Source organism: Salvelinus fontinalis, chromosome 2 (assembly GCF_029448725.1).
Source record: "Salvelinus fontinalis isolate EN_2023a chromosome 2, ASM2944872v1, whole genome shotgun sequence".
Lineage (NCBI taxonomy): Eukaryota > Metazoa > Chordata > Actinopteri > Salmoniformes > Salmonidae > Salvelinus > Salvelinus fontinalis.
The window spans coordinates 1,468,777-1,494,925 of record NC_074666.1 but is presented as its reverse complement, the minus strand read 5'-3'; the positions used below and the strand labels follow the sequence as shown (position 1 = coordinate 1,494,925).

The window sequence follows — 26,149 nt, the reverse complement described above, 5'->3', positions numbered from 1 at the left end:
ACACCCTTAGTCTGACGGAATAACGTTAGCTGTTTTCCACTCAGGCAAGTCGCACTAGAACTAGAAGACTTGCCAGTTGCCACGTCTCGACACTCGCTCACGTTCTGGTGAACTTCACACGCTGGTGGCGGGAGAATTAACCCACTGGCTGGGTCAAATATCCATAACCCAACCTTGCTGTTTTTACAGAAAACAAACCAAATATTTACCCAATACCTACAACCCAGCAATTGGGTCATCCAAACAACGTAGCATCTTTTTTTGTGTAACTTACATCGCAAAGCCATGCATGCAAGAAGCCTTGACCTGTCTGATGCCTAGAAGGCCAGCATCCCGGAGTCGCCTCTTCACTGTTGACGTTGACACTGGTGTTTTGCGGGTACTATTTAATGGAGCTGCCAGTTGAGGACTTGTGAGGCATCTGTTTCTCAAACTAGACACTCTAATGTACTTGGCCTCTTGCTCAGCTAAGTAAGTGGGGAAGAAATACAACAAAATGTATCTCTCTCTCTTTTTTGCTTCTCCTTCATTTTTTAAGAAATGCATTTGTTCAAAATTGTTCAACTGTTGTCTTTCTCTCTCATTGAGTCAACTATTCACCACATTTTATGCCCTGCAGTGCTAGCTAGCTGTAGCTTATGCTTTCAGTACTAGACTTATTTTCTGGTCCTTTATTTGGGTGGACAACATGTCAGTTCATGCTGCAAGAGCTCAGATATGTTGGAGGACGTCCTCCGGAAGTTGTCATAATTAATGTGTAAGTCTATGGAATATGTTGAGATCCATGAGCCTCCTAGGTTTTGTCTAGAAGTCAATGTACCCAGAGGAGGACAGAAGCTAGCTGTCCTCCGGCTACACCGTGGTGCTACCCTACAGAGTTCTGTTGAGGCTACTGTTGAGGGTACAGAAGTGTTTTAATGATTTATTTGGTGACGTGAATATATTTGGTATATAGTTGAAGTCGTAAGTTTACATTCACCTTAGCCAAATACATTTAAACTATTTTTTTTTCTTTTTTTTTTACAATTCCTGACATTTAATCCTAGTAAAAAGTCCCTTTCTTAGGTCAATTACGATCACCACTTTATTTTAAGCATTTGAAATCACAGAGTAATAGCAGAGATAATGATTTATTTAATCTTTTATTTCTTTCATCACATTCCCAGTAGGTCAGAAGTTTACATTCACTCAATTAGTATTTGGTAGCGTTGCCTTTAAATTGCTTAACTTGGGTCAAATGTTTTGGGTAGCCTTCCACTAGCTTTCCACAATAAGCTGGGTGAATTTTGGCCCATTCCTCCTGACAGTGCTGGTGTAACTAAGTCAGGTTTGTAGACCTCCTTACTCGCACATGCTTTTTCAGTTCTGCCCACACATTTTCTATAGGTTTGAGGTCAGGGTTTTGTGATGGCCACTCCAATACCTTGACTTTGTTGTCCTTAAGCCATTTTGCCACAACTTTGGAAGTATACTTGGGGTCATTGTCCATTTGGAAGACCCATTTGCAACCAAACTTTAACTTCCTGACTGATGTCTTGAGATGTTGCTTCAATATATCCACATAATTTTCCTATCTAATGATGCCATCTATTTTGTGAAGTGCACCACTCCCTCCTGCAGCAAAGTACCCCCACAACATGATGCTGCTACCCCCGTGCTTCATGGTTGGGATGGTATTCTTTGGCTTGCAGCCGCCCCCTTTTTCCTCCAAACATAACGATGGTCATTATGGCCAAATAGTTCTATTTTTGTTTCATCAGACCAGAGGACATTTCTCCAAAAGGTACGATCGTTGTCCTCATGTGCAGTTGCAAACCGTAGTCTGACTTTTTTATGGCGGTTTTGGAGCAGTGGCTTCTTCCTTGCTGAGCGGCCTTTCAGGTTATGTCGATATAGGACTCGTTTCACTGTGGCTATAGATACATTTGTACCTGTTTCCTCCAGCATCTTCACAAGGTCCTTTGCTGTTGTTCTGGGATTGATTTGCACTTTTTGCACCAAAGTACGTTTATCTCTAGGAGACAGAACATGTCTCCTTCCTGAGCGGTATGACGGATGCGTGGTCCCATGGTGTTTATACTTGCGTACTATTGTTTGTACAGATGAACATGGTACCTTCAGGCTTTTGGAAATTGCTCCCAAGGATGAATCAGACTTGTGGAGCTATACAATTTTCTTTCTGAGGTCTTGGTGGATATCTTTTGATTTCCCCATGATGTCAAGCAAAGAGGCACTGAGTTTGAAGGTAGGCCTTGAAATACATCCACAGGTACACCTCCAATTGACTCAAATTATGTCAATTAGCCTATCAGAAGCTTCTATAGCCATGACATCAATTTCTGAAATTTTACAAGCTGTTTAAAGGCACAGTCAACTTAGTGTATGTAAACATCTGACCCACTGGATTTGTGATACAGTGAATTATAAGTTAAATAATCTGTCTGTAAACAATTGTTGGAAAAATGACTTGTGTCATGCACAAAGTAGTTGTCCTAACCGACTTGCCAAAACTATAGTTTGTTAACAAGACATTTATGGAGTGGTTGATAACGAGTTTTAATGACTCCAACCTAAGTGTATGTAAACTTCCGACTTTAACTGTAGTTGTATCTAAAAAATTATAACTTTTATTATGAAACTCACTAATGAGGATGGTCCTACACTGCTTGGCATCTCTCTCTCTCTCTCTCTCTCTCTCTCTCTCTCTCTCTCTCTCTCTCTCTCTCGCTCTCTGCTTGTGCTACCAATGCACAGTTCAGAACCCTTTCCCCTTACACCATGTCAACACATCCTAATCTGAAGAACACGGGTGCCATGCCAACACATCCCTGTACCCTTTCAGAGGATTTGACTTGCCAACTCACAACACATCCCTATCAGAGGCAAGGTGTAATGAACCAGTGTGTGATCACACTCTCTCTGACATAGTTCCTTCCTGTTGCCACGGTCGCCATGGCACCAAGGTGTTCCATCTGCTAATGAACATAGAATAAAGTGAACCAGGAACTGAAGATGTCAAAGATTTTCATCACCTGAATTTTATTTACAGTGCATTCGGAAACTATTCAGAACCTATTCACTTGTTCCACATTTTGTTACGTTACAGCCTATTTCTAAAATGTATTAAATAAATGTTTTTCTCATCAGTCTACACACAGTACCCCATAAATACCTTTTTTTACATAAGTTTTCAGACCCTTTGCTATAAGAGTCAAAATTGTGCTCAGGTGCATCCTGTTTCCATTGATCAACATTGACATGTTTCTACAACTTGATTGGTACATTCAGTTGATTGGACATGATCTGGAAAGGCACACAACAGTTGACAATGCATGTCAGCGCTAAAACCAAGCCATGATGTCGAAGGAATTGTCTGCATAGCTCCGAGACAGGATTATGTCGAAGCACAGATCTGGGGAAGGGTACCAAAACATGTCTGCACTATTGAAGGTTCCCAAGAACTCAGTGGTCTCCATCATTCTTAAATGGAAGAAGTTTGGAACCACCAATACTCTTCCTAGAGCTGGCCGTCCTGCCAAACTGAACAATCAGGGGAGACGGGCCTTTGTCAAGGAGGTGACCAAGAACCAGATGGTTACAGAGCTCCAGAGTTCCTCTGTGGAGATTTTGATTTTATTTGGATCTCTTTTAGTCCCCATTTGGACTAATCTTCCAAGAGGATGTTGTTTCCTACCTTCACCACCTGGGGTCGACCCGTCAGGAAGTACAGGACCCAGTTGCACAAGGAGGGGTTCAGACCCAGGGCCCCGAGGTTAGTGACGGTCTTGGAGGTTACTATGTTGTTAAATGCTGAGCTGTAGTCAATGAACTGCATTCTTACATAGGTATTCCTCTTGTCCAGGTGGGATAGGGCGGTGTGTATTGCAACGGCAATTGCGTCGTCCATGGATCTGTATATTATTTGTAGTGGGTCAAGGGTGGGGTGGAGGTGATATAGGCCTGGACTTTCAAAGCACTTCATGATGACAGACGTTACCTCTCACGTTGTATGTCTGTCTGTCTGTCGGTCTCTCTCTCTCTATCTCTTTCTGTCTGTATCTCCCTCTCTCTCTCTGTCTCTGTTTCTCTTTCGCTCTCTCTCTCTGTGTCTCTCTCTCTCTCTCTCCCTCTCTTTCCCTATTTCTCATGCCCTCCCTCCTATTTCCCCCTCATGCCTCGAGACTGGAGAGCTGAGGATACTGTTTCAGGCTTTTAAGATAGGACTGATTATAGTTTAGTCTGGACAAAAAGAGGGGATACAGTTTCTCTGGATGGAAGAAGAAAAAAAAAAAGAAACAGATTTATTTCCTCCTTTGTTTTAGGTGAACCTATTGAAATGTAAACGCTGTATAGTTGCAGCAAAGCTATCAAGTTGGTACCTCAGGGATCGTTTCAGTATTACTTAAAAGCTCTTTATCTCACCGTTCCACTTGGACACTTCCACTGAGGAGCACAGAGCTCTCATTTCCTCGAGATGGATGTCTGCTCTGAAATGTATAATGGATCGAGAAGATACTGTCTCTGTCTTTTGCTTGTGTGAAAAGCTTTTGCAGTGTCGAAAATAGTATATAAAACCTAGAGTAAAAATATTTGAATTGTAGATTGTCCTCAAGAAAATATATATTTTTTAAATATATGAAAATTTGAAATTTGCAATGCAGAAATTGTTCTGAACTAGCCTGTCACTAAGTCATTTAAGGATGCCCTTACTAAAACAAACTTTTAACCAGGGCCCATAGAGGACAGGGCACTGCAGTATATAGGCACTCTATAGCAAATAGGGTGCTATTTCAGATGGGGACAGGGCACTGCAGTATATAGGAAATAGGGTGCTATTTCAGATGGGGACAGGACACTGCAGTATATAGGCACTCTATAGCAAATAGGGTGCTATTTCAGATGGGGACAGGGCACTGCAGTATATAGGAAATAGGGTGCTATTTCAGATGGGGACAGGACACTGCAGTATATAGGCACTCTATAGCAAATAGGGTGCTATTTCAGATGGGGACAGGACACTGCAGTATATAGGCACTCGATAGCAAATAGGGTGCTATTTCAGATGGGGACAGGGCACTGCAGTATATAGGCACTCGATAGCAAATAGGGTGCTATTTCAGATGGGGACAGGGCACTGCAGTATATAGGAAATAGGGTGCTATTTCAGATGGGGACAGGGCACTGCAGTATATAGGCACTCGATAGCAAATAGGGTGCTATTTCAGATGGGGACAGGGCACTGCAGTATATAGGAAAGAGGGTGCTATTTCAGATGTTATTTACTGATAAATTGTGTGTGAACATATATAAATCATAATCACTATTTTATTATCCTAGTACTGATATGGTGAAATTATCTCTAGTAATTATGTGATGATATTATCTCTAGTAATGATGTGATGATGTTATCTCTAGTAATGATGTGATGATATTATCTCTAGTAATGATGTGATGATGTTATCTCTAGTAATGATATTATCTCTAGTAATGATGTGATGATATTATCTCTAGTAATGTGATGATGTTATCTCTAGTAATGATGTGATGATGTTATCTCTAGTAATGATATTATCTCTAGTAATTATGTGATGATATTATCTCTAGTAATGATGTGATGATATTATCTCTAGTAATGATGTGATGATATTATCTCTAGTAATGATGTGATGATGTTATCTCTAGTAATGATATTATCTCTAGTAATGATGTGATGATATTATCTCTAGTAATGTGATGATGTTATCTCTAGTAATGATGTTATCTCTAGTAATGATGTGATGATATTATCTCTAGTAATTATATTATCTCTAGTAATGTGATGATGTTATCTCTAGTAATGATGTTATCTCTAGTAATGATGTGATGATATTATCTCTAGTAATGATGTGATGATGTTATCTCTAGTAATGATATTATCTCTAGTAATGATGTGATGATGTTATCTCTAGTAATGATGTTGATGAAATTATCTCTAGTAATGATGTGATGATGTTATCTCTAGTAATGATGTGATGATGTTATCTCTAGTAATGATATGATGATATTATCTCTAGTAATGATGTGATGATATTATCTCTAGTAATGATATGATGATATTATCTCTAGTAATGATGTGATGATATTATCTCTAGTAATGATGTGATGATGTTATCTCTAGTAATGATATTATCTCTAGTAATGATGTGATGATATTATCTCTAGTAATGTGATGATGTTATCTCTAGTAATGATGTTATCTCTAGTAATGATGTGATGATATTATCTCTAGTAATGATGTAATGATATTATCTCTAGTAATGATGTGATGATATTATCTCTAGTAATGTGATGATGTTATCTCTAGTAATGTGATGATGTTATCTCTAGTAATGATGTTATCTCTAGTAATGATGTGATGATATTATCTCTAGTAATGATGTGATGATGTTATTTCTAGTAATGATATTATCTCTAGTAATGATGTGATGATATTATTTCTAGTAATGTAATGTAGATGAAGATGTAATGAAGATGTAATGAAGATGTAATCCAAGATGGCGTAGCAGTCAGATGTCCTCGTCCTGTCCCGTGTATATATATTTTATACATTTTTCTTCGCATTTCTTTTTATATATATTTTTTTCTTCTTAAAAACTCAACTTCAAAACACTCTCCTGCAACCTACCTCACCAAATGTGGTGCGGATCTGTTTTTTTTCCTCAAAGGTATTATTCACCTCGTATCCGAAATCTACAACAGAAGCTAGCCAGAAGTTAGCCAGCTCACAAGCTAACGTTAGTAGTTCAGCTAACCACAGCTAGCGCTCATCAGCTATCCTTTAGCTCGGAAAACTATTGCCAGTTTTGTACAACGCGACTCAGACCAGAGCATACCAGACTTTTTTTCTCTCCATATCCCCGGATTTTTACCGCAAGCTCTGGACATTTACACCTGGATCTTGCAGCTGCTATCCGAGTGACTATTGGCTAACATCAATTCCGGAGCAAACACCAATTATCCCGGAGCTAGCCAGCTGAAGAGTTCCATCAGCCACTCCTGGGCTACAATCACCTATCCGGACCCGTTTTTACTGCCGATGCGGAGCCCCACCGGGCCTTCACGACTGGGATACCGACGTTATCTGCCCGAGGGAGTTATTCAACTGGCCCCTCCATCGCGACGTAACCTGAACGCCCATATGCTAACTGCGGCACGCTAATCGTTAGCTGTCTTGAGCATATCGGCTGCTATCTGAACAGACAACCTCTCTTTCGCCATCGCCATCCGGCTTGGATTCTCTGTCGACACGACCACGTCTGGTCTGAAGACGAATAGCCCATCTGCTGTGCCCTCAACCGGCCTCCGTCTGAGCAGACCCCCTCCGTCTGAGCAGACCTCCCCCCGGGCTACTAAGTTTAAATGCCGCGGGCTAGCTTAGTGGAGGCCTCACTGCTCCATCTACGGCTGCCCCCTGGACACTATGATCACTTGGCTACATAGCTGATGCCTGCTTGACTGTCCATTAATTCACGGTACTCCATTCCGTTTATTTGTGTTTTATCTGTCGGCTCTGTGCTTTAACTCAGGATCTGTGTGTAGTTAATCCGACCCTCTCTGCCTAGCCGTCGCCATTTTTACCTACTGTTGCTGTGTTAGCTGACTAGCTGCTGTTATATCACCTGTTGTTTTAGCTAGCTCTCCCAATCAAGACCTGCAATCACTTTACGCCTTATTGCATGTCTCCCTCAAATATCAATATGCCTTGCATACTGTTGTTCAGGCTAGTTATCATTGTTTTCGTTTGCAATGGACCCCGTAGTTCCACTCTCCGTACCTCTGATACCTCCTTTGTCCCACCCCCCACACATGCGGTGACCTCACCCATTGAGACCAGCATGTCCAGAGATACAACCTCTCTTATCATCACCCAGTGCCTGGGCTTGCCTCCGCTGTACCCGTGCCCCACCATACCCTGGTCTGCACATTATGCCCAGAATCTATTCTACCACGCCCATAAATCTGCTCCTTTTATTCCTTGTCCCCAACGCTCTAGGCGACCAGTTTTGATAGCCTTTAGCCGCACCCTCATCCTACTACTCCTCTGTTCCTCGGGTGATGTGGAGGTAAACCCAGGCCCTGCATGTCCCCAGTCACCCTCATTTGTTGACTTCTGTGATCGAAAAAGCCTTGGCCTCATGCATGTCAACATCAGAAGCCTCCTCCCTAAGTTTGCCTTACTCACCGCTTTAGCACACTCTGCCAACCCTGATGTCCTCGCCGTGTCCGAATCCTGGCTTAGGAAGGCCACCAAAAATTCTGAGATTTCCATACCCAACTATAACACTTTCCGTCAAGATAGAACTGCCAAAGGGGGAGGAGTTGCAATCTACTGCAGAGATAGCCTGCAAAGTTCTGTCATACTTTCCAGGTCTATGCCCAAACAGTTCGAACTTCTAATTTTAAAAATTAATCTCTCCAGAAATAAGTCTCTCACTGTTGCCGCCTGCTACCGACCCCCCTCAGCTCCCAGCTGTGCCCTGGACACCATCTGTGAATTTATCGCTCCCCATCTAGCTTCAGAGTTTGTTCTGTTAGGTGACCTAAACTGGGATATGCTTAACACCCCGGCAGTCCTACAATCTAAGCTTGATGCCCTCAATCTCACTCAAATCATCAAGGAACCCACCAGGTACAACCCTAAATCCGTAAACATGGGCACCCTAATAGACATTATCCTGACCAACTTGCCCTCCAAATACACCTCTGCTGTCTTCAATCAAGATCTCAGCGATCACTGCCTCATTGCCTGTATCCGCCACGGGTCCGCGGCCAAACGACCACCCCTCATCACTGTCAAACGCTCCCTAAAACACTTCTGCGAGCAGGCCTTTCTAATCGACCTGGCCCGGGTACCCTGGAAGGATATTGACCTCATCCCGTCAGTTGAGGATGCCTGGTCATTCTTTAAAAGTTACTTCCTCACCATATTAGACAAGCATGCTCCGTTCAAAAAATGCAGAACCAAAAACAGATATAGCCCTTGGTTCACTCCAGACCTGACTGCCCTCGACCAGCACAAAAACATCCTGTGGCGAACTGCAATAGCATCGAAGAGCCCCCGCGATATGCAACTGTTCAGGGAAGTCAGGAACCAATACACGCAGTCAGTCAGGAAAGCAAAGGCCAGCTTTTTCAAGCAGAAATTTGCATCCTGTAGCTCTAACTCCAAAAAGTTCTGGGATACTGTAAAGTCCATGGAAAACAAGAGCACCTCCTCCCAGCTGCCCACTTCACTGAGGCTAGGTAACACGGTCACCACTGATAAGTCCATGATAATCGAAAACTTCAACAAACATTTCTCAATGGCTGGCCATGCCTTCCTCCTGGCGACTCCAACCTGGGCCAACAGCCCCCCCCCCCCCCCCCGCTGCTACTCGCCCAAGCCTCCCCAGCTTCTCCTTTACCCATATCCAGATAGCAGATGTTCTGAAAGAGCTGGAAAACCTGGACCCATACAAATCACCTGGGCTTGACAATCTGGACCCCCTATTTCTGAAACTGTCCGCCGCCATTGTCGCTCCCCCTATTACCAGCCTGTTCAACCTCTCCTTCGTATCATCTGAGATCCCCAAGGATTGGAAAGCTGCCGCGGTCATCCCCCTCTTCAAAGGGGGAGACACCCTGGACCCAAACTGTTACAGACCTATATCCATCCTGCCCTGCCTATCTAAGGTCTTCGAAAGCCAAGTCAACAAACAGATCACTGACCATCTCGAATCCCACCGTACCTTCTCCGCTGTGCAATCCGGTTTCCGAACCGGTCACGGGTGCACCTCAGCCACGCTCAAGGTACTAAACGATGTCATAACCGCCATCGATAAAAGACATTACTGTGCAGCCGTCTTCATCGACCTGGCCAAGGCTTTCGACTCTGTCAATCAACATATTCTTATCGGCAGACTCAGTAGCCTCGGTTTTTCTAATGACTGCCTTGCCTGGTTCACCAACTACTTTGCAGACAGAGTTCAGTGTGTCAAATCGGAGGGCATGTTGTCCGGTCCTCTGGCAGTCTCTATGGGGGTACCACAGGGTTCAATTCTCGGGCCGACTCTTTTCTCTGTATACATCAATGATGTTGCTCTTGCTGCGGGCGATTCCCTGATCCACCTCTATGCAGACGACACCATTCTGTACACTTCCGGCCCTTCCTTGGACACTGTGCTATCTAACCTCCAAACGAGCTTCAATGCCATACAACACTCCTTCCGTGGCCTCCAACTGCTCTTAAACGCTAGTAAAACCAAATGCATGCTTTTCAACCGTTCGCTGCCTGCACCCGCACGCCCGACTAGCATCACCACCCTGGACGGTTCCGACCTAGAATATGTGGACATCTATAAGTACCTAGGTGTCTGGCTAGACTGCAAACTCTCCTTCCAGACTCATATCAAACATCTCCAATCCAAAATCAAATCTAGAGTCGGCTTCCTATTCCGCAACAAAGCCTCCTTCACTCACGCCGCCAAACTTACCCTAGTAAAACTGACTATCCTACCGATCCTCGACTTCGGCGATGTCATCTACAAAATAGCTTCCAATACTCTACTCAGCAAACTGGATGCAGTCTATCACAGTGCCATCCGTTTTGTTACTAAAGCACCTTATACGACCCACCACTGCGACCTGTATGCCCTAGTCGGCTGGCCCTCGCTACATGTTCGTCGTCAGACCCACTGGCTCCAGGTCATCTACAAGGCTATGCTAGGTAAAGTGCCGCCTTATCTCAGTTCACTGGTCACGATGGCTACACCCAGCCGTAGCACGCGCTCCAGCAGGTGTATCTCACTGATCATCCCTAAAGCCAAAACCTCATTTGGACGCCTTTCCTTCCAGTTCTCTGCTGCCTGCGACTGGAACGAATTGCAAAAATCTCTGAAGTTGGAGACTTTTGTCTCCCTCAACAACTTTAAAAATCTGCTATCCGAGCAGCTAACCGATCGCTGCAGCTGTATATAGTCCATCTGTAAACTACCCACCCAATTTACCTACCTCACCCCCATACTGCTTTTATTTATTTACTTTTCTGCTCTTTTGCACACCAGTATCTCTTCTTGCACATGATCATCTGATGATTTATCACTCCAGTGTTAATCTGCTAAATTGTAATTACTCGATTTATTGCCTACCTCATGCCTTTTGCACACATTGTATATAGATTCTCTTTTTTCTGCCATGTTATTGACTTGTTTATTGTTTACTCCATGTGTAACTCTGTGTTGTTGTCTGTTCACACTGCTATGCTTTATCTTGGCCAGGTCGCAGTTGCAAATGAGAACTTGTTCTCAACTAGCCTACCTGGTTAAATAAAGGTGAAATAAAAAAATTAAATAAATAATGATGTGATGATAGTATCTCTAGTAATGATGTGATGATATTATCTCTAGTAATGATGTGATGATATTATCTCTAGTAATGATGTGATGATATTAGCTCTAGTAATGATGTGATGATGTTATCTCTAGCAATGATATTATCTCTAGTAATGATGTGATGATATTATCTCTAGTAATGATTTGATGATATTATCTCTAGTAATGATGTGATGATATTATCTCTAGGAATGATATGATGATATTATCTCTAGTAATGATGAGGTGATATTATCTCTAGTAATTATGTGATGATATTATCTCTAGTAATGATGTGATGATGTTATCTCTAGTAATGATGTGATGATGTTTTCTCTAGTAATGATGTCATCATATTATCTCTAGTAATTATATTATCTCTAGTAATGATGTGATGATGTTATCTCTAGTAATGATGTGATGATATTATCTCTAGTAATGATGTCATGATGTTATCTCTAGTAATGATATTATCTCTAGTAAAGATGTGATGATATTATCTCTAGTAATTATATTATCTCTAGTAATGATGTGATGATGTTATCTCTAGTAATTATATTATCTCTAGTAATGATGTGATGATATTATCTCTAGTAATTATATTATCTCTAGTAATGATGTGATGATGTTATCTCTAGTAATGATGTGATGATCTCATCTCTAGTAATGATGTGATGATATTATCTCTAGTAATGATGTGGTGATGTTATCTCTAGTAATGATGTGATGATGTTATCTCTAGTAATTATATTATCTCTAGTAATGATGTGATGATGTTATCTCTAGTAATTATATTATCTCTGGTAATGATGTGATGATATTATCTCTAGTAATTATATTATCTCTAGTAATGATGTGATGATGTTATCTCTAGTAATGTGATGATGATCTCATCTCTAGTAATGATGTGATGATATTATCTCTAGTAATTATATTATCTCTAGTAATGTGATGATGTTATCTCTAGTAATGATGTTATCTCTAGTAATGATGTGATGATATTATCTCTAGTAAAGATGTGATGATATTATCTCTAGTAATTATATTATCTCTAGTAATGATGTGATGATGTTCTCTAGTAATTATATTATCTCTAGTAATGATGTGATGATATTATCTCTAGTAATTATATTATCTCTAGTAATGATGTGATGATGTTATCTCTAGTAATGATGTGATGATATTATCTCTAGTAATGATGTGATGATGTTATCTCTAGTAATTATATTATCTCTAGTATTGATGTGATGATATTATCTTTAGTAATTATATTACCTCTAGTAATGATGTGATGATGTTATCTCTAGTAATGATGTGATGATCTCATCTCTAGTAATGATGTGATGATATTATCTCTAGTAATGATGTGGTGATGTTATCTCTAGTAATGATATGATGATATTATCTCTAGTAATGATGTGGTGATGTTATCTCTAGTTAGAATGTGGTAATGTTACCCCTAGTTAGAATGTGGTGATGTTAGAATATGGTGACGTTACCCCTAGTTAGAATGTGGTAATGTTAACCCTAGTTAGAATGTGGTGATGTTACCCCTAGTTAGAATGTGGTGATGTTACTCCTAGTTAGAATGTGGTGATGTTACTCCTAGTTAGAACGTGGTGATGTTACCCCTAGTTAGAATGTGGTAATGTTACCCCTAGTTAGAATGTGGTGATGTTAGAATGTGGTGATGTTACCCCTAGTTAGAATGTGGTAATGTTACCCCTAGTTAGAATGTGGTGATGTTACCCCTAGTTAGAATGTGGTAATGTTAGAATGTGGTGATGTTACCCCTAGTTAGAACGTGGTGATGTTACCCCTAGTTAGAATGTGGTAATGTTACCCCTAGTTAGAATGTGGTGATGTTACCCCTAGTTAGAATGTGGTGATGTTACCCCTAGTTAGAACGTGGTGATGTTACCCCTAGTTAGAATGTGGTACTGTTACCCCTAGTTAGAATGTGGTGATGTTACCCCTAGTTAGAAGGTGGTGATGTTACCCCTAGTTAGAACGTGGTGATGTTACCCCTAGTTAGAATGTGGTAATGTTACCCTTAGTTAGAATGTGGTAATGTTACCCCTAGTTAGAATGTGGTGATGTTACCCCTAGTTAGAATGTGGTAATGTTACCCCTAGTTAGAATGTGGTGATGTTACCCCTAGTTAGAATGTGGTGATGTTACCCCTAGTTAGAATGTGGTAATGTTACCCCTAGTTCGAATGTGGTGATGTTACCCCTAGTTAGAATGTGGTAATGTTACCCCTAGTTAGAATGTGGTGATGTTACCCCTAGTTAGAATGTGGTGATGTTACCCCTAGTTAGAATGTGGTGATGTTACCCCTAGTTAGAATGTGGTAATGTTACCCCTAGTTAGAATGTGGTGATGTTACCCCTAGTTAGAATGTGGTGATGTTACCCCTAGTTAGAATGTGGTAATGTTACCCCTAGTTAGAATGTGGTGATGTTACCCCTAGTTAGAAGGTGGTGATGTTACCCCTAGTTAGAATGTGGTAATGTTACCCCTAGTTAGAATGTGGTAATGTTACCCCTAGTTAGAATGTGGTGATGTTACCCCTAGTTAGAACGTGGTGATGTTACCCCTAGTTAGAACGTGGTGATGTTACCCCTAGTTAGAATGTGGTGATGTTACCCCTAGTTAGAATGTGGTAATGTTACCCCTAGTTAGAATGTGGTGATGTTACCCCTAGTTAGAAGGTGGTGATGTTACCCCTAGTTAGAACGTGGTGATGTTAGAATGTGGTGATGTTACCCCTAGTTAGAATGTGGTGATGTTACCCCTAGTTAGAAGGTGGTGATGTTACCCCTAGTTAGAACGTGGTGATGTTAGAATGTGGTGATGTTACCCCTAGTTAGAATGTGGTGATGTTACCCCTAGTTAGAATGTGGTGATGTTACCCCTAGTTAGAACGGGGTGATGTTACCCCTAGTTAGAATGTGGTAATGTTACCCCTAGTTAGAATGTGGTGATGTTACCCCTAGTTAGAATGTGGTAATGTTACCCCTAGTTAGAATGTGGTAATGTTACCCCTAGTTAGAATGTGGTGATGTTAGAATGTGGTAATGTTACCCCTAGTTAGAATGTGGTAATGTTACCCCTAGTTAGAATGTGGTGATGTTACCCCTAGTTAGAAGGTGGTGATGTTACCCCTAGTTAGAACGTGGTGATGTTACCCCTAGTTAGAATGTGGTAATGTTACCCCTAGTTAGAATGTGGTAATGTTACCCCTAGTTAGAATGTGGTGATGTTACCCCTAGTTAGAATGTGGTAATGTTACCCCTAGTTAGAATGTGGGGATGTTACCCCTAGTTAGAATGTGGTAATGTTACCCCTAGTTAGAATGTGGTGATGTTACCCCTAGTTAGAATGTGGTAATGTTACCCCTAGTTAGAATGTGGTGATGTTACCCCTAGTTAGAATGTGGTAATGTTACCCCTAGTTAGAATGTGGTGATGTTACCCCTAGTTAGAATGTGGTGATGTTACCCCTAGTTAGAATGTGGTGATGTTACCCCTAGTTAGAATGTGGTAATGTTACCCCTAGTTAGAATGTGGTCATGTTACCCCTAGTTAGAAGGTGGTGATGTTACCCCTAGTTAGAATTTGGTAATGTTACCCCTAGTTAGAATGTGGTGATGTTACCCCTAGTTAGAACGTGGTGATGTTACCCCTAGTTAGAACGTGGTGATGTTACCCCTAGTTAGAATGTGGTGATGTTACCCCTAGTTAGAATGTGGTAATGTTACCCCTAGTTAGAATGTGGTGATGTTACCCCTAGTTAGAAGGTGGTGATGTTACCCCTAGTTAGAACGTGGTGATGTTAGAATGTGGTGATGTTACCCCTAGTTAGAATGTGGTAATGTTACCCCTAGTTAGAATGTGGTGATGTTAGAATATGGTGACGTTACCCCTAGTTAGAATGTGGTAATGTTACCCCTAGTTAGAATGTGGTGATGTTACCCCTAGTTAGAATGTGGTGATGTTACTCCTAGTTAGAATGTGGTGATGTTACTCCTAGTTAGAACGTGGTGATGTTACCCCTAGTTAGAATGTGGTAATGTTACCCCTAGTTAGAATGTGGTGATGTTAGAATGTGGTGATGTTACCCCTAGTTAGAATGTGGTAATGTTACCCCTAGTTAGAATGTGGTGATGTTAGAACGTGGTGATGTTACCCCTAGTTAGAATGTGGTAATGTTAGAATGTGGTGATGTTACCCCTAGTTAGAACGTGGTGATGTTACCCCTAGTTAGAATGTGGTGATGTTACCCCTAGTTAGAATGTGGTAATGTTACCCCTAGTTAGAACGTGGTGATGTTACCCCTAGTTAGAATGTGGTACTGTTACCCCTAGTTAGAATGTGGTGATGTTACCCCTAGTTAGAAGGTGGTGATGTTACCCCTAGTTAGAACGTGGTGATGTTACCCCTAGTTAGAATGTGGTAATGTTACCCTTAGTTAGAATGTGGTAATGTTACCCCTAGTTAGAATGTGGTGATGTTACCCCTAGTTAGAATGTGGTAATGTTACCCCTAGTTAGAATGTGGTGATGTTACCCCTAGTTAGAATGTGGTGATGTTACCCCTAGTTAGAATGTGGTAATGTTACCCCTAGTTAGAATGTGGTGATGTTACCCCTAGTTAGAATGTGGTAATGTTACCCCTAGTTAGAATGTGGTGATGTTACCCCTAGTTAGAATGTGGTGATGTTACCCCTAGTTAGAATGTGGTGATGTTACCCCTAGTTAGAATGTGGTAATGTTACCCCTAGTTAGAATGTGGTGATGTTACCCCTAGTTAGAATGTGGTGATGTTACCCCTAGTTAGAATGTGGTGATGTTACCCCTAGTTAGAATGTGGTAATGTTACCCCTAGTTAGAATGTGGTGATGTTACCCCTAGTTAGAACGTGGTGATGTTAGAATGTGGTGATGTTACCCCTAGTTAGAATGTGGTGATGTTACCCCTAGTTAGAAGGTGGTGATGTTACCCCTAGTTAGAACGTGGTGATGTTAGAATGTGGTGATGTTACCCCTAGTTAGAATGTGGTAATGTTACCCCTAGTTAGAATGTGGTGATGTTACCCCTAGTTAGAAGGTGGTGATGTTACCCCTAGTTAGAACGTCGTGATGTTAGAATGTGGTGATGTTACCCCTAGTTAGAATGTGGTGATGTTACCCCTAGTTAGAAGGTGGTGATGTTACCCCTAGTTAGAACGTGGTGATGTTAGAATGTGGTGATGTTACCCCTAGTTAGAATGTGGTGATGTTACCCCTAGTTAGAATGTGGTGATGTTACCCCTAGTTAGAACGGGGTGATGTTACCCCTAGTTAGAATGTGGTAATGTTACCCCTAGTTAGAATGTGGAGATGTTACCCCTAGTTAGAATGTGGTAATGTTACCCCTAGTTAGAATGTGGTAATGTTACCCCTAGTTAGAATGTGGTAATGTTACCCCTAGTTAGAATGTGGTGATGTTACCCCTAGTTAGAACCTGGTGATGTTACCCCTAGTTAGAATGTGGTAATGTTACCCCTAGTTAGAATGTGGTGATGTTACCCCTAGTTAGAACGTGGTGATGTTACCCCTAGTTAGAACGTGGTGATGTTACCCCTAGTTAGAATGTGGTGATGTTAGAATGTGGTAATGTTACCCCTAGTTAGAATGTGGTGATGTTACCCCTAGTTAGAATGTGGTGATGTTAGAATGTGGTAACGTTACCCCTAGTTAGAATGTGGTGATGTTAGAATGTGGTAATGTTACCCCTAGTTAGAATGTGGTAATGTTACCCCTAGTTAGAATGTGGTAATGTTACCCCTAGTTAGAAGGTGGTGATGTTACCCCTAGTTAGAACGTGGTGATGTTACCCCTAGTTAGAATGTGGTGATGTTACCCCTAGTTAGAATGTGGTAATGTTACCCCTAGTTAGAATGTGGTAATGTTACCCCTAGTTAGAATGTGGTGATGTTACCCCTAGTTAGAATGTGGTAATGTTACCCCTAGTTAGAATGTGGGGATGTTACCCCTAGTTAGAATGTGGTAATGTTACCCCTAGTTAGAATGTGGTGATGTTACCCCTAGTTAGAATGTGGTAATGTTACCCCTAGTTAGAATGTGGTGATGTTACCCCTAGTTAGAATGTGGTAATGTTACCCCTAGTTAGAATGTGGTGATGTTACCCCTAGTTAGAATGTGGTGATGTTACCCCTAGTTAGAATGTGGTGATGTTACCCCTAGTTAGAATGTGGTAATGTTACCCCTAGTTAGAATGTGGTGATGTTACCCCTAGTTAGAATGTGGTGATGTTACCCCTAGTTAGAATGTGGTAATGTTCCCCCTAGTTAGAATGTGGTGATGTTACCCCTAGTTAGAACGTGGTGATGTTACCCCTAGTTAGAATTTGGTAATGTTACCCCTAGTTAGAATGTGGTGATGTTACCCCTAGTTAGAACGTGGTGATGTTACCCCTAGTTAGAACGTGGTGATGTTACCCCTAGTTAGAATGTGGTGATGTTACCCCTAGTTAGAATGTGGTAATGTTACCCCTAGTTAGAATGTGGTGATGTTACCCCTAGTTAGAAGGTGGTGATGTTACCCCTAGTTAGAACGTGGTGATGTTAGAATGTGGTGATGTTACCCCTAGTTAGAATGTGGTGATGTTACCCCTAGTTAGAATGTGGTGATGTTACCCCTAGTTAGAAGGTGGTGATGTTACCCCTAGTTAGAACGTGGTGATGTTAGAATGTGGTGATGTTACCCCTAGTTAGAATGTGGTGATGTTACCCCTAGTTAGAATGTGGTAATGTTACCCCTAGTTAGAATGTGGTGATGTTACCCCTAGTTAGAATGTGGTAATGTTACCCCTAGTTAGAATGTGGTAATGTTACCCCTAGTTAGAATGTGGTAATGTTACCCCTAGTTAGAATGTGGTGATGTTACCCCTAGTTAGAACCTGGTGATGTTACCCCTAGTTAGAATGTGGTAATGTTACCCCTAGTTAGAATGTGGTGATGTTACCCCTAGTTAGAACGTGGTGATGTTACCCCTAGTTAGAACGTGGTGATGTTTCCCCTAGTTAGAATGTGGTGATGTTAGAATGTGGTAATGTTACCCCTAGTTAGAATGTGGTGATGTTACCCCTAGTTAGAATGTGGTGATGTTACCCCTAGTTAGAATGTGGTGATGTTAGAATGTGGTAATGTTACCCCTAGTTAGAATGTGGTGATGTTACCCCTAGTTAGAATGTGGTGATGTTACCCCTAGTTAGAACGTGGTGATGTTACCCCTAGTTAGAATGTGGTAATGTTACCCCTATTTAGAATGTGGTGATGTTACCCCTAGTTAGAATGTGGTAATGTTACCCCTAGTTAGAATGTGGTGATGTTACCCCTAGTTAGAAGGTGGTGATGTTACCCCTAGTTAGAACGTGGTGATGTTACCCCTAGTTAGAAGGTGGTGATGTTACCCCTAGTTAGAATGTGGTGATGTTTCCCCTAGTTAGAAGGTGGTGATGTTACCCCTAGTTAGAACGTGGTGATGTTACCCCTAGTTAGAATGTGGTGATGTTACCCCTAGTTAGAACGTGGTGATGTTACCCCTAGTTAGAACGTGGTGATGTTACCCCTAGTTAGAACTTGGTAATGTTACCCCTAGTTAGAATGTGGTGATGTTACCCCTAGTTAGAATGTGGTGACGTTACCCCTAGTTAGAATGTGGTGATGTTACCCCTAGTTAGAATGTGGTGATGTTACCCCTAGTTAGAATGTGGTGATGTTACCCCTAGTTAGAAGGTGGTGATGTTACCCCTAGTTAGAAGGTGGTGATGTTACCCCTAGTTAGAATGTGGTGATGTTACCCCTAGTTAGAATGTGGTGATGTTACCCCTAGTTAGAACCTGGTGATGTTACCCCTAGTTAGAATGTGGTGACGTTACCCCTAGTTAGAATGTGGTGATGTTACCCCTAGTTAGAATGTGGTGATGTTACCCCTAGTTAGAATGTGGTGATGTTACCCCTAGTTAGAATGTGGTGATGTTACCCCTAGTTAGAATGTGGTGATGTTACCCCTAGTTAGAATGTGGTGATGTTACCCCTAGTTAGAATGTGGTGACGTTACCCCTAGTTAGAAGGTGGTGATGTTACCCCTAGTTAGAATGTGGTGATGTTAGAATGTGGTAATGTTACCCCTAGTTAGAATGTGGTGATGTTACCCCTAGTTAGAATGTGGTGATGTTACCCCTAGTTAGAACGTGGTGATGTTACCCCTAGTTAGAATGTGGTAATGTTACCCCTAGTTAGAATGTGGTAATGTTACCCCTAGTTAGAATGTGGTGATGTTACCCCTAGTTAGAATGTGGTAATGTTACCCCTAGTTAGAATGTGGTAATGTTACCCCTAGTTAGAATGTGGTAATGTTACCCCTAGTTAGAATGTGGTGATGTTAGAATGTGGTGATGTTACCCCTAGTTAGAACGTGGTGATGTTACCCCTAGTTAGAATGTGGTAATGTTACCCCTAGTTAGAATGTGGTGATGTTAGAATGTGGTGATGTTACCCCTATTTAGAATGTGGTAATGTTACCCCTAGTTAGAAGGTGGTGATGTTACCCCTAGTTAGAATGTGGTGATGTTAGAATGTGGTAATGTTACCCCTAGTTAGAATGTGGTGATGTTACCCCTAGTTAGAATGTGGTGATGTTACCCCTAGTTAGAACGTGGTGATGTTACCCCTAGTTAGAATGTGGTAATGTTACCCCTAGTTAGAATGTGGTAATGTTACCCCTAGTTAGAATGTGGTGATGTTACCCCTAGTTAGAATGTGGTGATGTTACCCCTAGTTAGAATGTGGTGATGTTACCCCTAGTTAGAATGTGGTGATGTTACCCCTAGTTAGAATGTGGTGATGTTACCCCTAGTTAGAATGTGGTGACGTTACCCCTAGTTAGAAGGTGGTGATGTTACCCCTAGTTAGAATGTGGTGATGTTAGAATGTGGTAATGTTACCCCTAGTTAGAATGTGGTGATGTTACCCCTAGTTAGAATGTGGTGATGTTACCCCTAGTTAGAACGTGGTGATGTTACCCCTAGTTAGAATGTGGTAATGTTACCCCTAGTTAGAATGTGGTAATGTTACCCCTAGTTAGAATGTGGTGATGTTACCCCTAGTTAGAATGTGGTAATGTTACCCCTAGTTAGAATGTGGTAATGTTACCCCTAGTTAGAATGTGGTAATGTTACCCCTAGTTAGAATGTGGTGATGTTAGAATGTGGTGATGTTACCCCTAGTTAGAACGTGGTGATGTTACCCCTAGTTAGAATGTGGTAATGTTACCCCTAGTTAGAATGTGGTGATGTTAGAATGTGGTGATGTTACCCCTAGTTAGAATGTGGTAATGTTACCCCTAGTTAGAACGTGGTAATGTTACCCCTAGTTAGAACGTGGTGATATTACCCCTAGTTAGAATGTGGTAATGTTACCCCTAGTTAGAATGTGGTAATGTTACCCCTAGTTAGAATGTGGTAATGTTACCCCTAGTTAGAATGTGGTAATGTTACCCCTAGTTAGAACGTGGTGATATTACCCCTAGTTAGAACGTGGTGATGTTACCCCTAGTTAGAACGTGGTAATGTTAGAACATTAAGTTGAAATCCTATAATCTCAAGTCATTTACATCAGCAGTAGAACAAACAAGAGGAGAATGTTTGTTTCATCATTTTGAATTGACTTTAAAATGCCTTTTGTTTCATTTGTTTAATCAAAATAGTTTTTGACGTATTAAATTCACTTTGATGTTCTCCTCACACCGATGAAGAATGCTTCCTAAATGGCACCCTATTCCCTATATAGTGCACTACTTTAGACCAGAGCCCTATGGAACCCTATTCCCTATGTAGTGCACTACTTTAGACCAGAGCCCTATGGAACCCTATTCCCTATATAGTGCACTACTTTAGACCAGAGCCCTATGGAACCCTATATAGTGTACTACTTTAGACCAGATCCCTATGGAACACTATATAGTGCACTACTTTAGACCAGAGCCCTATGGAACCCTATATAGTGCACTACTTTAGACCAGAGCCCTATGGAACCCTATATTGTGCACTACTTTAGACCAGAGCCCTATGGAACCCTATATAGTGCACTACTTTAGACCAGAGCCCTATGGAACTAGTGTGCACTACATATGGAATAATATGCCAATTGGGATGCATTCCAAAGCTTTTCAACACGATAGTGAAGTAATGCTGAGGAGAGGTGGGACCAAGTTACTATTATTTAAGTCGAAAGCAAGTCTCAAGTCACAAGGTCCAAGTCGCAAGTCGAGTCCCAAGTAAAACGGGTCGAGTCTTGAGCCAAGTCCAAATCATGCATTCTAAGAGCAAGTCCAATCAAGTTGTGTCAAACCTAGTAAAACAAAGAATGTATACATGCAATGACTGTCTATTTGTTGAGGCTACCAGACAACCCGTTTCATTATTTTGATTATGTAATAATTCATTTTTAAATCAAATTCCAAATGCAAGCTTCATAAATAAATTATATATTTTTCAAGCAATTTCATATCAAATTGTTGCTTGATGTCCCATTGCTGGTTATCAATGTAAACAGTTACATTTCTTGATCACCACATTTTTTTGGAGCTTCATATTTATTATGGCCATCCTCTTTCCCCACGTTTTGACATTTGCACCCGATCCTATAGCTGTCAAATGATTTGTACATGCACTAGATGACTAACAGGGGGCGCTGTGTCAAAAACCCCATTGTAAAAAAATAATAATTTTATATGGATACTAATATAAATGTAACCGGAGAAAATGAAACATATCCTTTGCACACTAATGCTGATGACTGGTCAGTGGGCAGCAGTCAAGACTATTTAGTTTTAGATTCGTAAATAGTCAAGACTATTTAGTTTTAGATTTGTTAATTTTTTTGACAATAATTTGGTGCAGTACCGTAGGCCGATGATAGAAACCGGATCAAATAGGCGAAGGTATAAATATAACATACTCATTTTATGTATACAGTGCATTTGGAAAGTATTCAGGTCACAGCATAATTCTAAAATGTATTAAATCGTTTTTTATCATCAATCTACGCACAATACACCATAATGACAAAGCGAAAATGGGTTTCTAGAAAATGTTGCTAATTTGTTAAAAATCACATTTACATAAGTATTCAGACCCTTTACTCAGTACTTTGTTGAAGCACCTTTGGTGTATGCAAACATTTCTAATAACCTGTTTTCACTTTGTCATTATGGGGTATTGTGATGTCATTATGGGGTATTGTGATGTCATTATGGGGTATTGTGATGTCATTATGGGGTATTGTGATGTCATTATGGGGTATTGTGATGTCATTATGGGGTATTGTGATGTCATTATGGGGTATTGTGTGTAGATTGCTGATGATTTTATTTAATCCATTTTAGAAGAAAGCTGAAACGTAACAAATTGTGGGAAAAATCAAGAGGTCTGAATACTTTCCGAAGGCGCTGTATGTAGCCAATGAAAATATGTATTTTTCCCATTCAGTTTCATACGTGCGATGCCCCACTTTGATAACCATTGTGTTAGCTCACTCGACCTGTGTTGATTGACAGTTTGCTAGTCCAATCAGAGGGCCGAGTGTACATTTCGCTTTGAAATCTGCATGTTTTTTAGTTTTTTTTGCACTTGCGATCCTAACTGCGGCAACTGTCTCTGGCTGCGTGGAGAGCAATCAAAATGAGTGACAAAACATTACGAAAACCTGGCCAGATCATTTCAAGTCATCATCAGTGTCTAGTCGAGTCCTGAGTTTCGAGGCATCGAGTCCAAGTTAAGTCTGAAGTTATTTTATTTTCTATCAAGTCATGTGCGTGGAGTCCACACTGAGCTTCTACTAATGATATACTGTGTGTACTTTTTCAGGATACAACATTATGGAGAGGGAATCTAATCAATATAGGATAGTAGTTTGTCATTAGTGAAGGCTTCTAAGCCTCTTAACTAATCTCTGTGTACATTACCACAGTGTGTGCCATCCATACCATTGTGTCTGTGTACATTACTACAGTGTGTGTGTGTGTGTGTGTGTGTGTGTGTGTGTGTGTGTGTGTGTGTGTGTGTGTGTGTGTGTGTGTGTGTGTGTGTGTGTGTGTGTGTGTGTGTGTGTGTGTGTGTGTGTGTGTGTGTGTGCTTTAGAAATACATTTGATTGATTGATTGGTTCTATTTTCTCTTTGTTCCTCTGTTTTAGCCCCGTCTCCTGTGAGTGTGGTGAGGAAAGGGAATTCTGGGAAGAACAGCATCTCTGTGTTGTGGCAGGAGCCAGACAGACCCAACGGGATAATCCTGGAGTACGAGATCAAATACTTTGAGAAGGTACAACTAACCCTCAAACACACAACCTCAAACAATCAGTAACTACCCACAACTTCCTACAATTACCTGCAGCTACCTACACACTACAACCTCACAAAACTACCTAGAATTACCCATACCTACAATTACGTACAACTTCCTACGTACTAAAACCTCACAAAGGTAGCAGGTAGCCTAGTGGTTAGAGTGTTGGGACAGTAACTGAACGTTCGCTGGATCGAGTTCCTGAGCTGACAAGGTGAAAATCTGTCGTTCTACCCCTGAAACAAGGCAGTTAACCCACTGTTCTCCGGTAGGCCGTCATTGTAAATAAGAATTTGTTCTTACCTGATTTGCCTCGTTAAATAAAGGTTCAATTGGAAGAATAAAAACTTACGACAACTACCTGCAGATACCTAGAACCTCATAAAACAACCAGGAACTAAGTTTCACAACTACCTGCAGCTACCTAGAACCTCGTAAAACAACCAGGAACTACGTTTCACAACTACCTGCAGCTACCTAGAACCTCATAAAACAACCTGGAACTACGTTTCACAACTACCTGCAGCTACCTAGAACCTCATAAAACAACCTGGAACTACGTTTCACAACTACCCGCAGCTACCTAGAACCTCATAAAACAACCTGGAACTACGTTTCACAACTACCTGCAGCTACCTAGAACCTCGTAAAACAACCAGGAACTACGTTTCACAACTACCTGCAGCTACCTAGAACCTCATAAAACAACCAGGAACTAAGTTTCACAACTACCTGCAGCTACCTAGAACCTCAAAAAACAACCAGGAACTACGTTACACAACTACCTGCAGCTACCTAGAACCTCATAAAACAACCTGGAACTACGTTTCACAACTACCTGCAGCTACCTAGAACCTCATAAAACAACCTGGAACTACGTTTCACAACTACCCGCAGCTACCTAGAACCTCATAAAACAACCTGGAACTACGTTTCACAACTACCTGCAGCTACCTAGAACCTCATAAAACAACCAGGAACTACGTTTCACAACTACCTGCAGCGACCTAGAACCTCATAAAACAACCTGGAACTAAGTTTCACAACTACCTGCAGCGACCTAGAACCTCATAAAACAACCAGGAACTATGTTTCACAACTACCTGCAGCTACCTAGAACCTCATAAAACAACCTGGAACTACGTTTCACAACTACCTGCAGCGACCTAGAACCTCATAAAACAACCTGGAACTACGTTTCACAACTACCTGCAGCCTAGAACCTCATAAAACAACCTGGAACTACGTTTCACAACTACCTGCAGCTACCTAGAACCTCATAAAACAACCTGGAACTACGTTTCACAACTACCTGCAGCTACCTAGAACCTCATAAAACAACCTGGAACTACGTTTCACACCTACCTGCAGCTACCTAGAACCTCATAAAACAACCTGGAACTACGTTTCACAACTACCTGCAGCTACCTAGAACCTCATAAAACAACCTGGAACTATGTTTCAAAACTACCTGCAGCTACCTAGAACCTCATAAAACAAACCTGGAACTATGTGTCACAACTATCTGCAGCTACCTAGAACCTCATAAAACTACCAGGAACTACGTTTCACAACTACCTGCAGCTACCTTGAACCTCATAAAACTACCAGGAACTACGTTTCAAAACTACCCGCAGCTTCCTAGAACCTCATAAAACAACCTGGAACTAAGTTTCACAACTACCTGCAGCTACCTAGAACCTCATAAAACAACCAGGAACTAAGTTTCACAACTACCTGCAGCTACCTAGAACCTCATAAAACAACCTGGAACTAAGTTTCACAACTACCTGCAGCTACCTAGAACCTCATAAAACAACCTGGAACTAAGTTTCACAACTACCTGCAGCTACCTAGAACCTCATAAAACAACCTGGAACTACGTTACACAACTACCTGCAGCTACCTAGAACATCATAAAACAACCTGGAACTACGTTTCACAACTACCTGCAGCTACCTAGAACCTCATAAAACAACCAGGAACTACGTTACACAACTACCTGCAGCTACCTAGAACCTCATAAAACAACCAGGAACTAAGTTTCACAACTACCTGCAGCTACCTAGAACCTCATAAAACAACCAGGAACTACGTTACACAACTACCTGCAGCTACCTAGAACCTCATAAAACAACCAGGAACTAAGTTTCACAACTACCTGCAGCTACCTAGAACCTCATAAAACAACCAGGAACTAAGTTTCACAACTACCTGCAGCTACCTAGAACCTCATAAAACAACCAGGAACTAAGTTTCTTACTAACAACCTTCAAATAACCGTAGGTTACTAAATCCAATATCTAGCTGTATAACTATAGCTATAGTGTTACCCCAGTTTATGCCAACAG

General features: G+C 41.3%; 1 protein-coding gene across 4 annotated transcripts in view; it reads left to right on the top strand.

The window, feature by feature from the left end:
• LOC129869604 (ephrin type-A receptor 5) overlaps nt 1-26,149 on the top strand; it is a 194,964-nt gene that overhangs the window by 108,646 nt on the left and 60,169 nt on the right. For all 4 annotated transcript variants that reach the window (XM_055944183.1, XM_055944164.1, XM_055944155.1 and 1 more), the window contains exon 6: nt 23,650-23,774. In XM_055944183.1, the coding sequence (XP_055800158.1) occupies nt 23,650-23,774 (125 nt within the window). The remainder of the gene's footprint in view (nt 1-23,649; nt 23,775-26,149) is intronic.